The sequence below is a fragment of the Abramis brama genome, assembly GCF_963993115.1.
Source record: "Abramis brama genome assembly, chromosome: 21".
Classification (NCBI taxonomy): Eukaryota; Metazoa; Chordata; class Actinopteri; order Cypriniformes; family Leuciscidae; genus Abramis; species Abramis brama.
In genome coordinates, this window is record NC_139983.1 from 33,045,697 (window position 1) to 33,063,190 (window position 17,494).

General features: G+C 40.9%; 2 protein-coding genes across 4 annotated transcripts; both read left to right on the plus strand.

Moving 5' to 3' along the window:
- Positions 1-670: 670 nt before the first annotated feature.
- LOC311071864 (zona pellucida sperm-binding protein 3-like) lies at positions 671-3,081 on the plus strand. The gene is made up of 8 exons (XM_084096442.1): positions 671-1,231; positions 1,776-1,894; positions 1,972-2,075; positions 2,166-2,343; positions 2,478-2,595; positions 2,675-2,757; positions 2,836-2,927; positions 2,995-3,081. The coding sequence occupies exons 1-8, from the start codon at positions 695-697 to the stop codon at positions 3,063-3,065; spliced, it is 1,302 nt and encodes a 433-aa protein (XP_083952568.1). The 5' UTR covers positions 671-694; the 3' UTR covers positions 3,066-3,081.
- Positions 3,082-7,223: 4,142 nt separating this feature from the next.
- Positions 7,224-14,759, plus strand: LOC311072686 (zona pellucida sperm-binding protein 3-like). 3 transcript variants are annotated; one of them, XM_084097870.1, is made up of 8 exons: positions 7,224-7,793; positions 8,110-8,228; positions 8,306-8,409; positions 8,496-8,673; positions 8,812-8,929; positions 9,013-9,095; positions 9,177-9,268; positions 9,342-9,545. In XM_084097870.1, the coding sequence occupies exons 1-8, from the start codon at positions 7,248-7,250 to the stop codon at positions 9,407-9,409; spliced, it is 1,308 nt and encodes a 435-aa protein (XP_083953996.1). In that variant the 5' UTR covers positions 7,224-7,247; the 3' UTR covers positions 9,410-9,545. The 3 variants fall into 3 exon arrangements, with proteins under 3 accessions (XP_083953996.1, XP_083953994.1, XP_083953995.1); XM_084097868.1 differs by lacking the exon at positions 9,342-9,545 and adding an exon at positions 14,608-14,750 and having other exon boundaries at positions 7,232-7,793; XM_084097869.1 differs by lacking the exons at positions 7,224-7,793; positions 8,110-8,228; positions 8,306-8,409; ... (3 more) ...; positions 9,177-9,268; positions 9,342-9,545 and adding exons at positions 12,526-13,095; positions 13,409-13,527; positions 13,601-13,704; ... (3 more) ...; positions 14,448-14,539; positions 14,608-14,759.
- The last annotated feature ends 2,735 nt before the right edge of the window (positions 14,760-17,494 follow it).

Here is a 17,494-nt window from a genome sequence, read left to right on the forward strand (position 1 = left end):
TTTATGCTCAGTCAATATATATTAAAAAAAGATGAAAAAAAACCCAGCAGAATTTTTAAACATTTATGATATGAACCCTCATGTTTTGCTTGTAGAGCTGTCTCTGTAATGCTTATGAGCTCTGACAAATCAATGTCCTTCTCTGATTACCGTCTTGATAACTTTGGGAATGCAAAATCTGACTCCCATGAGTGCAGAATTGTAACAAATGTTGATTTAAAATGATTTAAACATGAATTCCGATTTGACTGTTCAGACTGAAGTTACATTGAAAAACATCTGACCTGTATCGGATTTAGTAACACATATGGAAGTGGCCCAAATCGGAATTGAAAAGATCAGATTCCATGTGGTTTGTGCTGTTCACACTGTCATTAGAAAAACAGATCACATATGAACAAAAAAATCCCATTTGCATTTGCCTGTCGTCTGCATGTAGCATAAGTTTCTATCATGGACAAACTGTCAGTTTCCTAATTGCAAAAAGACTTTAGATTAAAACCTCAAGCCTTTTTTTGACTAGTGACATTATAGCACGCTCTCATTGGCTAATGCATAAACTCTACAGGTCCAGAGGAGAATCAAAGGTAATCAATTAAGGTAAAAGGGGTGGAGCCACCTTAATTCAAAGTGTACAAACAGGCAAAGCTAAGTACTGGTGTGTGTTGTGGTGTTTGTGTCAAAGTTTGTTAGGATGGGTTTTCTGATAGTTGTCTTAGTGATTGTTGCATTTGATCTGCCTGATGTCTGGGGAAGATTGAGGTACAGTCATAGTCCAAGAAGCATGGGGCCAAAATCAGATCCAGCTTCCAGAAGTCCTGGCCTTTCTCCTCTAGGGCCCTGGAACCCTTTGCAAGTGGCTTCTCAGTTTCAGAGTCCTTTGGGTCCTGACTTCAAAAGCTTTGCACAGGATCCTTTTGGCCTTCAGGAGAAGCAGCTGTTGCAGGGTCCAGTGAAGCCTTTGGATTGGAGGTATCCCACTGTTCCCGAGGTGCAGAGTGAGTTGGGGGGGAACTTCCCGATGAGGCAACCCGTGACTCCCAGCAGCGTAGCGGTTCAATGCGGCGAGAATCAGGTTCTTGTAGAGGTCCAGCAGGACTTTTTCAGCAATGGTCAGTTGATCCAGCCAACTGGTCTGTCTCTAGGTGGATGTCCTGTTGTTGGTCAGGATCCTGTGTCTAGAGTGCTCATCTTTGAGTATGAATTACAGAACTGCAACAGTGTGCTGATGGTAAGAACTCATAAATCTTAATGGGTTATTTTGGTGTGGAAGAAGAGAGCCAAAATCTTTCAAGGAAAGTCAGCTAACTTGGTTGTCATTTGCAATGCCAGGGCAGCTAAGACCAAGTTCTATTTATTTAAATGGGTAAATCCTGATTATATATATATATATATAAATTTTTTTTTTTTTTTAAAGCTACTTGCCTTTTTAAATAACCCTTCAAACCAACATCTGATGTAAACTATCCCACAAATGGTATGAAAGGAGCTTAAGAAACCAGAACAAATCTTGTGCCTTAATAGTGTTAAAGCTAGTTTTTACCCAGGAACAGCCAATGTGCATGTCTCCAAAACATTGACTATCTCTGGCAACACTGGAGCTTCTGAGGGCAGCTGTAGTGACGTGAAGACTTTATTAATTGGTGATTTGCTCTTTAGGAATTCTACCATATTGCACAGTGCACCTTCTCCCATTAATAGCAATATGAGGGCACGGTCTTGGTAAATGTGAAGTCTCTGGGATGACCCTCTTGGTAACCACAATCTCTTTACAGATGAATGAGGATGAGCTTGTCTACACCTTCTCTCTCACCTACACCCCTGAGGCGCTTGCAGGTACTCCGATTACCCGGTCCGATGGTGCAATTGTTGGCGTTCAATGCCATTATCAAAGGTAAGTGATCTCTGTGACTTTCTGTACTTTCTCAAGCAACTGGGAGACCATTTAATGGGTACTTTCATGAACCACAGGCTCCAAAATGTAAGCAGTGATGCCTTGAGGCCAACATGGCTTCCTTATGCATCAACTGAGGCTGGTGAAGAAGTCTTGCTGTTCTCCCTGAAGATCATGATGGGTTGGTACAGGTTGTTTCTGTCAATAAAATGCACCTTTACCTTTGCTATTGTGGCTGTGCATTTAAAAAAAATATTTATTTATTGTGTAGATGATTGGTCCTATCAGAGGCCTTCATACTCCTATTTCCTGGGTGGTGTTATTAACATCGAGGCATCTGTGAAGCAGTACAATCATGTGCCTCTGCGTGTGTTTGTGGACCGCTGCGTGGCCACTCAAGTACCTGATGTGAACTCCCTTCCAAGATATTCCTTCATTGAGAATTATGGGTAAGGTCATGGCCCTTGATGCGGTAGGACTGTTTAAGTTGCTTTTTGTAACCACAGTCATGGGTAAGGTCTAGTTGCTTGATGCTCTGCAGTTGACATTCATGAGTTGCTCTTTGTAATTGTTTTGTCATCAGGTGCTTTGTGGATGCCAAAACTACAGCTTCCAGCTCCCGCTTCATGCCTCGGTCTCAGGTTGACAAGATCCAGTTCCAGCTGGAGGCGTTTATGTTCCGGGAGGGCAACAGTCCTTCTGTATGTACTATGAATATCATGAGTTAATTTGACTTCTCCATCTGCTTTGGTTTTGTGACTTGTCAGTCATCCCTTGCAGATCTACATAACCTGTATTCTGAAGGCAACTATTGCTTCTGCACCCAGTGACGCTCAGCACAAATCCTGTTCCTTTGCCAATGGGTACGTGGGTTTTTTGGGGGTTTATTTTTAAGTTGACTTTTCTGATGTTGGAGGTTTCATGTCTTTGTCTTTTTGCAGATGGTCTGCTGCTGATGGAAATGACCAAGTTTGTGGCTGCTGTGACTCAACATGTGGTCCTGATAGTGAATTTGCTGCTTCTCCCTATGGAGGTTTGTAGATTATTTATTATTTTATTTTCTCTCCAGGTGCTGTAACTTGGCTTTTTCTTCTCTCTAGGCATTCAGTGGGAAGGCAAGGCCTCACTTGGTCCTGTAATGGTTCAAGGGCAAAAGGGAGGTTCTCAATAAAACTGGCAAACCAATCCATGCTTGCATCTGACTTCTCATTTCACGTCATGTCTGGTTTAACATTTTAAATTGGAAGTGCCTCATTCTGCCAATGTGGTGAAACGGTCCTATTGTACATTTGTAAGTCCCATATAGCCTGGAACCCTTTGGTTGCATTGTTATATGGGACTTGCAAAGGTTTTTCTCCATAAGGAATTAAAAGAACCTTTTAAAGGCTGCTAGTGTAAGACCAAAGTTAATTGATATACTTTTGAAGTCATCAGTTTGTTACTTTGTTTAACTAAATTTCCTGGTGAAAATAATTACCCATGATGCTCTTAAGAATTCCAAATAATTCCAAAAGCGCTCTGCAAGGAACACCTTGTCTCATTAAGCACTGCAGATGCAATGAAGTTGGTCTCCCTAGAATATTCCTGTGCTCTGTGTTTGTGCATATTGTGACACTTAATTGTTTGTAGTCAACTTCCACTGAAGTTGATCACATTAAGCTGTAGTGGTTATACAAAACTAAACTTTATTTTTTTTCTGACCTGTATTTTTAGTGTACATGAAACTATAGTCTATAATTTGTTTGCACTCATGTGCTCGTTAGTTGACAAGTTATCTTTGACTAGCTGTCAGTTTCTTGATTGTAAAATTGTGAATGTAGATATTTTAAAGCCCTCTAGTGACTTTCTAGAACTCTCATTTGCTAATGCAGTGGTTTTTCAGTCCTGGTCCAAGGGATCCACTCATCTGCACGTTTTTAGCTATATTAAGACTGTCAGTCCTAATCTTAATGAAATAAAAATTAGCAAGTGTGAAATTTAGTAATCTCTTTTCTTTTTTTACAAATCTGTTTCAAGCTTCATTTCATTGTTTAAAATCTGATTTGAATCACATTTCTGTAAGTCAGTTTAAATCTGACTGCTGTGATTGGGGTTCATGTGATTTACTTTCTCATGCCACATAAAATGTAAACGTCAAGTTCATTTATTCGTCTCCCTTGGGAGAAATTTGGTTTAGAGACAGGGTACTGCTGCATAGACAGACATAAAACATACAGACAGCATAAAACCTAAAACATCCAAACAAAGGAGAGGGTACATAACTGGCAACCAGATAGGGACCAAAGTGCAAGAGGATCAGAGCTTCAATACTTGAAGTACATTGCTAATACACATTTAAAGTGCAATGCACAGTAAAGTGCTGGTGCATGTTAAAGTGCGGTGCACAATCCAGTACTGATACACATTTGAACACACACTACAAATGCTAGTACATATTAAAAATACTGGTACGAATTTAAAAAGATGCTGGTACATGTTACAGTTCTGGTAAAACCTCCCTACATTTGCTCATTAATGAGCTTAACTGACACTGGGACAAAGGAATGTTTGAACCGGTTGTATTTACATAAGGAGACCCTGTATCTTCTGCCTGAGGGCATCTGCGAGTATTCACTGAACAAAACATGGGAACTGTCATTTAAAATGTTTTTTGCCTGAGTAATGACAGCCTCATTGAACAGTTCCTGAGGGTTAAGGGGGGGGTGACCCATAATCCTGCCCGTTACTCTGACCAGGTTGAGAATCTGTGATTTAAGTTTGACACTCAATTACCAAACCAACTGGTGATACCATACCTAAAGTTTAAAGGCAGACTTTTTCCACTTAATACACTCCTTAATGTCTTTTGTTATGTAAGGTTTATTGTTCGGATATATCTTAACAGTTTTCTGTGGAATGATGGAGTCAACACAAAAGGAGATGTAGGCAGTTGTGGATTCCGTTGCCCTGTCAATGTCCGCCTCCTTGAAAAAGACGTCCCAATCTGTCGAGAGGAAACATCCTTTCAGTTCCTCAATTTTATCGTCCGACCACACCTTTACAGTTCGGATTTCTGGTTTGCTGGACTTAAAGACTGACCGATATGTAGGTAGCAGATGAATTGCATTGTGGTCACAGTTGGCAAGGGGAGGTTTGGCTCTGGCTTTATAAGCATCCCTGACATTACCATAGCACTTGTCAAGAATGTTATTTTTCCTGGTGTTGCATTTCACATATTGATAGAAACCAGGTAGACTCTTGTTCAGGCTGCTGTGGTTAAAATCCCCTAGTATCAGTATTGGGGCGTCAGGTTTATTCTGTAGGTGACGATGGACACAGTCAGCAATTTGGTTTGCTGCTCTGTTGGCATTCCCACTTGGTGGGACATAGACGGCGCACACAAAAATGTTGCTAAATTCTCTTGGCAGGTAGTGTGGACGTAAAGTAACACACAGTAGCTCCAAGTCCGAGTTGCATATAGTGTCTCTTATTGCAAAGTTTGAGCACCAACTGTCTTTGATATAAATACATACTCCTCCTCCCCCTACTTTGCCCGAGTTTGCGTCTCTGTCCAGGCGTACATGAGAAAACCCGTCTACCTGTACGAAATTGTCTGGTACATCTTTACTAAACCAAGTCTCAGTGAAAATCATTAGGCCTGACTCACGGTATTCATAGCAACCCCTGGCCAGTAAACGCAGTTCATCCAGCTTATTTCTCAGGGAGCGGGAGTTACAAAGCAGCATCTGAGGCAGCGGTAACTTACTAGCCCTCCGAGTGCGCTGTCTCACGCCGCCTCTCTTGCCCCTCTTCCTCGCCTTCCCATCGCGACGATGACCTGCGCCGTGATGCCGATATAGCTCCCTGGGCACGTCGTTGAGTAGTCCTGCCGATGGTAGAACTCCACCGTCTCGCAGTGCCAGCAGCTCGGTTCCGCTGTACGTTAGCTGGTTGATGATCCCATCCGCAAAACCCTGGATGAACTGGCCAGACAGGATTAGCCACGCCAATGCTATCCGCTCCATTCCCCTCTGTCTCATGTCGCATATATAAAGTAAACAGTTTAGAGCATGAGTTACTGTCAGCGTATGTCTTGCACAGTGTGCCCACTGGACACCGACGTAAAACGGGAACATAAACGGAGACATAACGAGTAGTACGAGTAAACAAACAATTTGCAGCAGGAGCCCTCCTCCATGTCGCCGGCAGGGCAGCGCCATTTTTAACATCAGACGCAGTTTTATGAAACATGCTGAAAGTCGCTGCAGAAACAAGATTGTTGTAAAGTGCTCAATGAGCAGAAAATGACAACATAATAAAGACATGTTTTGAGACCAGTGGAGATGACAGCATGGAATAAATCTGCTCATACCAGCCTCCTATAGTTCTGCCTTGGCCTAAGAAGATGCAGTAGTCCATCGCGGTGGCTAGTACACATTGTAAATAAGACATCTGTATTGCAGACCCCTATGTTGCAGTTGTTGTTTTTGGCATATGCTTAACCAACGCAACATAATTTCCATAGAAATCAATGCAGATATTTCGGAAAGTGAAAGAGCGGCATGAATACACAAATCCGATCTGAATTAGTTGCAATACACAATGTGGACATCAATAATTTTAGTTCAGATTCCAGTCGGTTACACAAATAATCAGATTTGGACTGACAGTGTGAACATAGCCAAAGTGTGTCTCTCTTAACAAAGCTGATTCAGATCATCAACTCATTAGGCTAGAGCACAAATAACTGAACTAAGGGTATGTTTACATGACAACATTGTACTTAAAATAAGAAAGGTTTTCCTTTGCATTTTTAAATGTTTTGGATACAGACAAAAATGTTGTCAAAAGGATCCCGGTTCACAAGGATCTGTGAAAACGACTAAAAATGCTGTATTCTGCTGCCAGGCCAGTAGTTGGCAATGACACTTTGTAAAGAAACACTACACGCCTATAGACTGAACACGTAATACGCAAGCACATGACGTCACCACTTTCATAAATTCATGTTTTTGTAGTTTACATGGACACAATAATGGTATTAGTTTAAAAAACTTGCACTTTGAAACCAGTTTTCAAAACTTTGAGTTTTAGGCCCCCAAAACGCTGTTGTTGTGTAAATGAACAAAATGCATAAAAAGATTTAGTTGAAAATTGTGTCATGTAAATACCCCCCTTAATGTGTCAGATAAGAGAGACATACAGAATGTGAAGAGCGGTGGGTGCCAGAGATGCATAAACTCTACAGGTCCAGAGGAGAATCAAAGGTAATCAATTAAGGTAAAAGGGGTGGAGCCACCTTAATTCAAAGTGTACAAACAGGCAAAGCCAAGCATTGGTGTGTGTTGTGGTGTTTGAGTCAAAGTTTGTTAGGATGGGGTTTCTGAAAGTTGTCTTAGTGATGGTTGTGATTGTTGTATTTGATCTGCCTGATGTCTGGGGAAGTTTAAGGTACAGTCATAGACCAAGAAGCGTGGGGCCAAAATCAGATCCAGCTTCCAGAAGTCCTGGCCTTTCTCCTCTAGGGCCCTGGAACCCTTTGCAAGTGGCTTCTCAGTTTCAGAGTCCTTTGGGTCCCGACTTCAAAAGCCTTGCACAGGATCCTTTTGGCCTTCAGGAGAAGCAGCTGTTGCAGGGTCCAGTGAAGCCTTTGGATTGGAGGTATCCCATTGTTCCCGAGGTGCAGCGCGAGTTGGCGGTGGACTTCCAGTTGAGGCAACCCGTGACTCCCAGCAGCGTAGCGGTTCAATGCGGCGAAAACCGGGTTCTTGTAGAGGTCCAGCAGGACTTTTTCAGCAATGGTCAATTGATCCAGCCAACTGGTCTGTCTCTAGGTGGATGTCCTGTTGTTGGTCAGGATCCTGTGTCTAGAGTGCTCATCTTTGAGTATGAATTACAGAACTGCAACAGTGTGCTGATGGTAAGAACTCCAAAGAATGGGTTTTTTTGGTGTGGCAGAAGATAAACAAAATCTTTCAAGGAAAGTCAGTTTACTTGGTCTTAGCTGGCATTGCAAATGAAAACCATGTACTATCTATTTGAATGTGGAAATCCTGAATTTTCAAACTACTTGCCTTTAAATAAACCTTCAAACCAACAATGTTTTGATGCTCTTATTTAGGAGTCATTCCACTATTGCACCGAGCACTTTCCCATTCATAGCAATATGAGGGCATTGTCTTGGTATATGTGAAGTCTCTGGGATGACCTTCTTGGTAACCACAATCATTTTCCAGATGAATGAGGATGAGCTTGTCTACACCTACTCTCTTACCTACACCCCTGAGGCGCTTGCAGCTGCTCCGATTACCCGGTCCGAAGGTGCAATTGTTGGTGTTCAATGCCATTATCAAAGGTAAGTGATCTCTGTGACTTTCTGTACTTTCTCAAGCAACTGGGAGACCATTTAATGGGTACTTTCATGAACCGCAGGTTTCAAAATGTAAGCAGTGATGCCTTGAGGCCAACATGGTTCCCTTATGCATCAACTGAGGCTGGTGAAGAAGTCTTGCTGTTCTCCCTGAAGATCATGATGGGTTGGTACCGGTTGTTTCTGTCAATAAAATGCACCTTTACCTTTGCTATTGTGGCTGTGCATTTAAAAAAAATATTTATTGTGTAGATGATTGGTCCTATCAGAGGCCTTCATACTCCTATTTCCTGGGTGATGTTATGAACATCGAGGCATCTGTGTATCAGTACAATCATGTGCCTCTGCGTGTGTTTGTGGACCGCTGTGTGGCCACTCAAGTACCTGATGTGAACTCCCTTCCAAGATATTCCTTCATTGAGAATTATGGGTAAGGACATGTGGTAGACCTTGATGTGGTAGGACAGTTTTAAGTTGTTTTTTTGTAACCACAGCCATGGGTAAGGTCTAGTTGCTTGATGTTCTACAGTTGACATTCATGAGTTGCTCTTTGTGATTTTGTCGTCAGGTGCTTTGTGGATGCCAAAACTACAGCTTCCAGCTCCCGCTTCATGCCTCGGTCTCAGGTTGACAAGATCCAGTTCCAGCTGGAGGCATTTATGTTCCATGAGGGCAACAGTCCTTCTGTGTGTATTCCGAATATCATGCGTTAATTGATTTTCTCTTATGGTCTGCTTTGGTTTTGTGATTTGTATGACATCCCTTGCAGATCTACATAACCTGTATTCTGAAGGCAACTATTGCTTCTGCACCCAGTGACGCTCAGCACAAATCCTGTTCCTTTGCCAATGGGTACTCTTTTTATTTTATTTTTATTTATTTTTATGGACTTTGTTCATGTTGAAGGTTCCATGTCTTTTTTTCTTTTTGCAGATGGTCTGCTGCTGATGGAAATGACCAAGTTTGTGGTTGCTGTGACTCAACATGTGGTCCTGATAGTGAATTTGCTGCTTCTCCCTATGGAGGTTGGTAGCGTTTGCTCTTTCTAAGGTTTTTTTTTTTTTCAGGTGCTCTAACTTGGCTCTCTTCTCTCTCTAGGCATTCAGTGGGAGGGCAAGGCCTCACTTGGTCCTGTAATGGTTCAAGGGCAAAAGGGAGGTTCTTAATAAAACTGACAAACCAATCCTTGCTTGTTTCTGACTTGTCATTTTGCTTCAAGTGCCATATACCATACAACCATAGGGTTCCAGAAGTTTCTCCATGGGTAATCTTAAATTGAGCATTTTAAATGCAGCTACTGTAAACTCCCAGGTTAACTGGTATATGCTTTTGAAGCCATTAGTTTACATGTTTTTCATTTAATAGCAGAATTTCCTGATGAAAAACACATCAAGATGCTCTTAAGAATTTGGCAAGCAAATGATTCCAAAACTGCTCTGCAGGGAACACCTTGTACTATGAAGCACTGCTGATGTAATCGAGTTGGTCTCCCTATTGTATTCCTGTGCTCTCAAAGTTTGTATATGTATATTGTGATGCTTAATAGTTTATCATAAACTCTATCTGACGTTTGATCACTAAGCCCTAGAGGTTATACAAAACTAAACACACCCTCTCTCTGGGATCTGTATTTATGAATCTCTAGTCTATCATTTGAACTCAGGTTCTTTTTAGATTACAGTAAGTTTCTGTCATGGACAAGCTTGTTTGTAAAATTGTGAATGAATGTAGATAATGTAAAATCTTCTAGTGACTTTCCAGGCTGTTCCCGTTTGCTAATGCAGTGGTTTTCAGTCCTGAGTTGTCCGAAATCAAGTACTTCCCTAGTATGTGGAAATACAGTACACCAAAATATTATGTCTAAATACATAGTATTTGAAAAACAGTAGGTGAAAAGTCCATGAATTACCTATTACTTCTGTGAAAATTCTGAGAGTGATCATTAAAAACGTTTCTGTTATACACTCAAAAGTATGTACTTTTTCTTCACAAAAAGAGTACATACTGTTAGGGCATAGTATAAGTAGGCGAATTGAGACGCAGCAAGACAAAATGTGAAGAGCGGTGGGTCCCCAAAATGCATAAACTCTACAGGTCTAGAGGAGAATCAAGGATAATCAATTAAGGTAAAAGGGGTGGAGCCACCTTAACTCAAAGCTGTACAAAATGGCAAAGCCAAGCATTGGTGTGTGTTGTGTTTGAGTCAAAGTTTTTTAGTATGGGTTTCCTGAAAGGTGTTAGTCTTGGTTTTGGTAGTTGCATTTGATCTGCCTGATGTCTGGGGAAGATTGAGGTACAGTCATAGACCAAAAAGCGTGGGGCCAAAATCAGATCCAGCTTCCAGAAGTCCTGGCCTTTCTCCTCTAGGGCTCTGGAACCCTTTGCAAGTGGTTTTCAGTCCTGAGCTGTGTCCGAAATCAAGTACTTCCCTAGTATGTGGAAATACAGTACACCAAAATATTATGTCTGAATATGTAGTATTTGAAAAACAGTAGGTGAAAAGTCCACGAATTACCTATTACTTCTGTGAAAATTCTGAAGTGTGCATTCAATGGACACTTCACTCTCCCATGAGGCCACGGGAGAGGATTTATGAATACCAGTAAAGCGACGCAACTGGTGCTGGTAGGTCACAAGACCATAACATGGAAGATGTCGTATGGTCTGAATTTCATTCATACTATAGAGAGGATTTTTTTTTTTTTTTTAATCGTCGCAAAGTAAATTTGAATGTAGTACCTATTCAGACAGTACATGATTTCGAAAGCTGATTTTTGAGTGCTTGCGCATAACTTCAGTTTTCACAAATTTGAGTTTTTGTTGTTTAAACAGAGAAAATGATGGTATTGTTTTCAAAAACTTGCACTATGAAACCCGTTTTTAAATGTTTGTGTTTTTAGGCCTCCAAAACTCTGTGATGTAAATAAATGGCCAAAATGCATAAAAAGTTGTCTGTTTTTAGTTGAAAATGGTGTCATGTAAATGTCTGCTCAATGGCTGCATCCGAAATCACATACTCTACTAATTCAAAATACCTACTCAATAATGATTTCACAACCTCTAAAAAGTATGTTCTGTGTAGTATGATTGTGTGTGTGTAGTATGAATGAAATCTATATATACTACATCCACCATGTTATCATTGTCATGTGACCTTCCAGCATCAGTTGTCGCTTCACTGCCATTCACAAATACTCTCCTGAGGCCTCATGGGATAGTAAAGTGTCCATCATATGAATACTTTCGAATCTAGCCGGAAGTAGTAGATCATCCAGGAACTTTTTGCCTACTCTTTTATGAGTTCTGTAAATTCAAACATACTTCTTTTGTCATATACTGTTTTTCGACAACTATATAGTAGGGAAGTATGCGATTTCGGATACAGCCCTTTTATAAAATAAGAGAGACTGACCCTGTGTCTCAATGTCCATACTATCCATCCTAAACAGTATGTGAGATTAAAATAAGTGTGTCCCAAACCATAGTATGTTGAAAAAAGTATGCCAGAAGTCCCTGGATGGTCTACTATTTCTGGTCGATTTTCTAAGTGTGGATCTGTGCTCACTATAACGGCTAATATTGCCCACAACCCATTGCGCTTTAGAGGAGGATTCAGTTCAGAAATACAAACACGAGTTAAAAGTGATCAGAAAACTACAAAACATGGAGGATGTGTGCGACCGTTGGTTAAGTTGAGAGGTTTAGATAAAGGGGTTTGGGTGACCAATAATCAACATTTAAGTTGATTGAAATAGTTATTTAAGGTTGTTCGTGTTATATTTCATCTGCAACAACAATGTGAACTTTTATAAAGATCTGTTAGGCTATTAACTTTTAAATGCATCATTGTGCATTAATATGAGGAGAGTCTCTGCATGAAAGACCTGCGACTGGCAGATCAATGTGCTTCTGCATTTCTCTCCGATACAGTAGGAAACTAAATTAAATGGATTTTATCTTTGACAAGATGAATTACAGGTCAGTTTACGTGACAGGGTACGTGTAACTAAGCGATTGAGAGCGATCGTTAAAAACGTTTCTGTTATACACTCAAAAGTATGTACTTTTTCTTCACAAAAAGAGTACATACTGTTAGGGCATAGTATAAGTAGGCGAAATGAGACACAGCAAGACAAAATGTGAAGAGCGGTGGGTCCCCAAAATGCATAAACTCTACAGGTCCAGAGGAGAATCAAGGATAATCAATTAAGGTAAAAGGGGTGGAGCCACCTTAACTCAAAGCTGTACAAAATGGCAAAGCCAAGCATTGGTGTGTGTTGTGGTGTTTGAGTCAAAGTTTTTTAGTATGGGGTTCCTGAAAGGTGTGTTATTGTTGGTTTTGGTAGTTGCATTTGATCTGCCTGATGTCTGGGGAAGATTGAGGTACAGTCATAGTCCAAGAAGCGTGGGGCCAAAATCAGATCCAGCTTCCAGAAGTCCTGGCCTTTCTCCTCTAGGGCCCTGGAACCCTTTGCAAGTGGCTTCTCAGTTTCAGAGTCCTTTGGGTCCTGACTTCAAAAGCCTTGCACAGGATCCTTTTGGCCTTCAGGAGAAGCAGCTGTTGCAGGGTCCAGTAAAGCCTTTGGATTGGAGGTATCCCACTGTTCCCGAGGTGCAGCGCGAGTTGGGGGGGAACTTCCCGATGAGGCAACCCGTGACTCCCAGCAGCGTAGCGGTTCAATGCAGTGAGAACCGGGTTCTTGTAGAAGTCCAGCAGGACTTTTTCAGCAATGGTCAGTTGATCCAGCCAACTGGTCTGTCTCTAGGTGGATGTCCTGTTGTTGGTCAGGATCCTGTGTCTAGAGTGCTCATCTTTGAGTATGAATTACAGAACTGCAACAGTGTGCTGATGGTAAGAACTCATAAATCTTAATGGGTTATTTTGGTGTGGCAGAAGAAAGACAAAATCTTTCAAGGAAAGTTCGTTTACTTTGTCATTTACAATGCCAGGGCAGCTAAGACCAAATACTATCTATTTGAATGGGGAAATCCTGAGTTTTCAAACTACTTTCCTTTAAATAACCCTTCAAACCAACAACATCTGATGCTCTTAATTAAGAGCTGTTGCACAGAGCACTTTCTCATTCATAGCAATATGAGGGCACGGTCTTGGTAAATGTGAAGTCTCTGGGATGACCCTCTTGATAACCACAGTCTCTTTACAGATGAATGAGGATGAGCTTGTCTACACCTTCTCTCTTACCTACACCCCTGAGGCGCTTGCAGGTACTCCGATTACCCGTTCCGATGGTGCAATTGTTGGCGTTCAATGCCATTATCAAAGGTAAGTTCTCTGACTCTTCACTGCTTCTTGTGCAACTGGGAGACCATTTAATGTGTACTTTCATAAACTGTAGGCTTCAGAATGTAAGCAGTGACGCCTTGAGGCCAGCATGGGTCCCTTATGCTTCAGTAGAGGCTGGTGAAGAAGTCTTGCTGTTCTCCCTGAAGATCATGATGGGTTGGTACAGGTTTAATAAAATGGCCACAATCACAAGGTTGAAGGTTTGACTTTTTTTTTTTTTTTTTTTTTTTGTAGATGATTGGTCCTATCAGAGGCCTTCATACTCCTATTTCCTGGGTGGTGTTATTAACATCGAGGCATCTGTGAAGCAGTACAATCATGTGCCTCTGCGTGTGTTTGTGGACCGCTGTGTGGCCACTCAAGTACCTGATGTGAACTCCCTTCCAAGATATTCCTTCATTGAGAATTATGGGTAAGGTCATGGCCCTTGATGCGGTAGGACTGTTAAGTTGCTTTTTGTCACAGTCATGGGTAAGGTCAAGTTGCTTGATGCTCTACAGTTGACATTCATGAGTTACTCTTTGTGATTGCTTCGTCATCAGGTGCTTTGTGGATGCCAAAACTACAGCTTCCAGCTCCCGCTTCATGCCTCGGTCTCAGGTTGACAAGATCCAGTTCCAGCTGGAGGCGTTTATGTTCCAGGAGGGCAACAGTCCTGTGTGTACTGCGACTATCATGCATTAATTTGACTCCTCTCATCTGCTTTGGTTTTGTGACTTGTCTGTCATCCCTTGCAGATCTACATAACCTGTATACTAAAGGCAACTATTGCTTCTGCACCCAGTGATGCTCAGCGTAAATCCTGTTCCTTTGCCAATGGGTAATTATTTTTATTTATTTTTTTTAAATAAAGCTGACTTTGCTCATGTTGAAGCTTCCATGTATTTGTCTTGTTGCAGGTGGTTTGCTGCTGATGGAAACGACCAAGTCTGTGGCTGCTGTGACTCAACATGTGGTCCTGATAGTGATTTTGCTGCTTCTCCCTATGGAGGTTTGTAGCTTTTGCTCTAAGGTTTCTTTTGTTTCAAGTGCTCCATCTTGGCTTTTTCTTCTCTCTAGGCATTCAGTGGGAAGGCAAGGCCTCACTTGGTCCTGTAATTGTTCAAGGGCAAAAGGGAGGTTCTCAATAAAACTGATAAACCAATCCTTGCTTGTGTAAGGTGTGGGGTTTAGCTGCCTGTGGATTCATTTTAATAAAGACGATGGACTTGAAATAGACGGCTAATGGTTTTTATTGAGCAGAGTGTTAGAACTGAGGAGGAGAGCAACACCACACTCCATGCCCGCACACTCCCTACTCCCTCTTTCCACACTCCACTTCTCATGTCATCCTCTCTCTGAGGACTCGACAACAAAAGTCATTGAGTCAATATGTAGAAATTGAATACAATGCTTATTAAAAGTCAGTGGCGCGTTGCGCATGTTATTCATATGCTATTTTAAGGGCGCATGCTTGGCCATAATCAATGTAGCGTGTGCACAACGCGCATACTTTGATTCTCTCATCTACACAGAAGCAGCAGTTTTCATTTTTGCAAATCATACATTACTATGATAGATAGACAATTTATTATAAAAGCATACATCTAGCTTACACATTTACCCAAATTATCAGATGCCTTTTTAACCGAAGTTAATTTGGGTGGGTTTCTCCATCCCCAACGTCCCTGACGAGAGCGTTGCTCTCCTTGGCTGTGAACCGCTCCTGGCAAATCCGCCGTTATAATAGGAATCCGCTTTAGAACAAAGCACGTCTGCTCTTAAAGGGAATGTAAGATGATGCTCTGATTGGTTTATTTCACGTTACGCTCAAACCACACCTATGAATAATGACGCTACTTCAGACCAACCCATTTTAGATTAGCGCCTGGCGCAAAAGTCATTTATCCCGCTGGGAAAATAGCAACAGTGCCAAGACCCGCCCACAAAGTTATTTGCGCTTTGCGCTTTGACACTTGCGTTTCAGATCGTTATGTGCTCACAGGTAATAGTGTCTTTCATAAAGTGTTTGTTGATTTTTGTCACAATTCTTATTTTAATGACACTTCAGCATTAAATCTATCATTTATCTGTCTCTTCTCAGCTTCTACTCTTGGTAACACTGTTCGCCAGACTCCTACTGAATCAATAATGGGCCCAGATAAATCTGCTGTGTTTATACGTACACACAATATAGCAGGTTATTTCCAAATAATGTGGTACAAACAGACCCAGAGCACCATGGGACTCAAACTAATGGGATACCTCATTGGTGAGGCAGAATTCAACAAGATTTTTCTGAAGGGAAATGGAAGAAAGAACGGCAGTCTGACCATCGAGAAGCTCACACTGAATGACAGCGCAGTGTATTTCTGTGCAGCGTATGACACACTGATCTAAACTCCCTCTGTCTCATACAAAAACCTGGCAGTTACACTCATGGTTTATCAGCAAAAGATCCAGGCTAAGCTTTCTAACGACAGTATATTTGTGGCTCGACTCAATAATGAACAATAATATGATGCCGCTAAAGAAAATATCCTCTGTACTATGATTCTGGATTAGCATGTATTATTAGTGTGCTTACTAAAGAAAGCATCACTGGTTACTAAACCTTAGTATTTAAATTAAGTTCATAACATTTTTGGAAGGAGCTTGTTCATCTGATCCCATCAACCATATTCAAGATATCTAATCTTTGATATCAACAGAAGCTTCTATGGGGGAATATAAGAGCTTGATCTCAGATCAATAATAAGCTTGGAGGTGTACATAGGAATTTACTTCAAATCTACTTATAGTACAGTTAAAGGTATATTTCAAGTATAAAAAGTAATACCTAAATAACATAGTAGTATACTTAAAGTGCAAAAATTATGTATAAATAGTAAACTATAAGTTTTATGTTAAGTTCACTTAAAGAAAACCTACAAGTATACTTGCAGTATAAAACTACTAAACTAGTAGTATACTTCAAAGTGTACTTTCACAAACTATAAAATCTGCTACAAGTATTTGACTAGTAAACTATCAGTATATCTATAAGTTCACTTGAAGTATTGTTACAGTACAAACGAAAAACTTAGTTGTAAACTAGTGCTCAAAGTTTATACTGTTACACTTAAAGTATACTTTTATACACTAAAAAGTGGGCCAATTTAGTCCAAAGAAGTACTGACACAGTACACTTAAAAGTATACTACTAGTACACTTACTACATAAAGTATACTTAAAATGTACTTGAACTTGAAGTACGCTTGTAAGGGACAGCTTATTAGACTATAGAGACTTTTGGTCTACGGCTTTCAAAGAGAGGTGGGATTTATTCACATAGTTTAATAATGCCATAAAGGCTTCATTTGATTTCCCATATTAAAGATTCTGAGTACCACATATTTGTATTATTTAGACATTGTATAAATCATCATATTTTTGAGTAATAATATACATATTCCATGTTCATGCAGTTTTGTTCATTACTGATACAACCCATGATGTCATATCCTGTTCAACGACAGCTAGAGTTTGAATCAGGCGGGAAGGAAGTCGACCCGAAGTTGAAGCCGGCCGTTTGCCACCATATTGTAGCAGAACTTCACCTGCTGTTAGCATCCCATTGACTCCCATTCATTTTGGCGTCACTTTGACAGCGAATAACTTTACATCTGAGGCTTTTGAAGACTCCATTTGTCCATTATTTATTTCTAAAGAAACACGACAATGTATAAAATGCTCCATTACCTTTTGTAGCTTATGTTATGGCCCCGTAGAAGCAGTTTTTGTAAAAGTAGGCTAACGATTGCGTCATAACCACGCGACTCTCTGTCGCACAGTAGAGAGATTACCATATGGACGGGAGGAGAAGCTCGCGGGAAATCGGGGGAACGTGGGGGCAAAATGACAACATAATTAATCAGAATACTTAGCAAAAGTTGCTCCTGCTCCTAGCTCATGGACAGCTCCTACT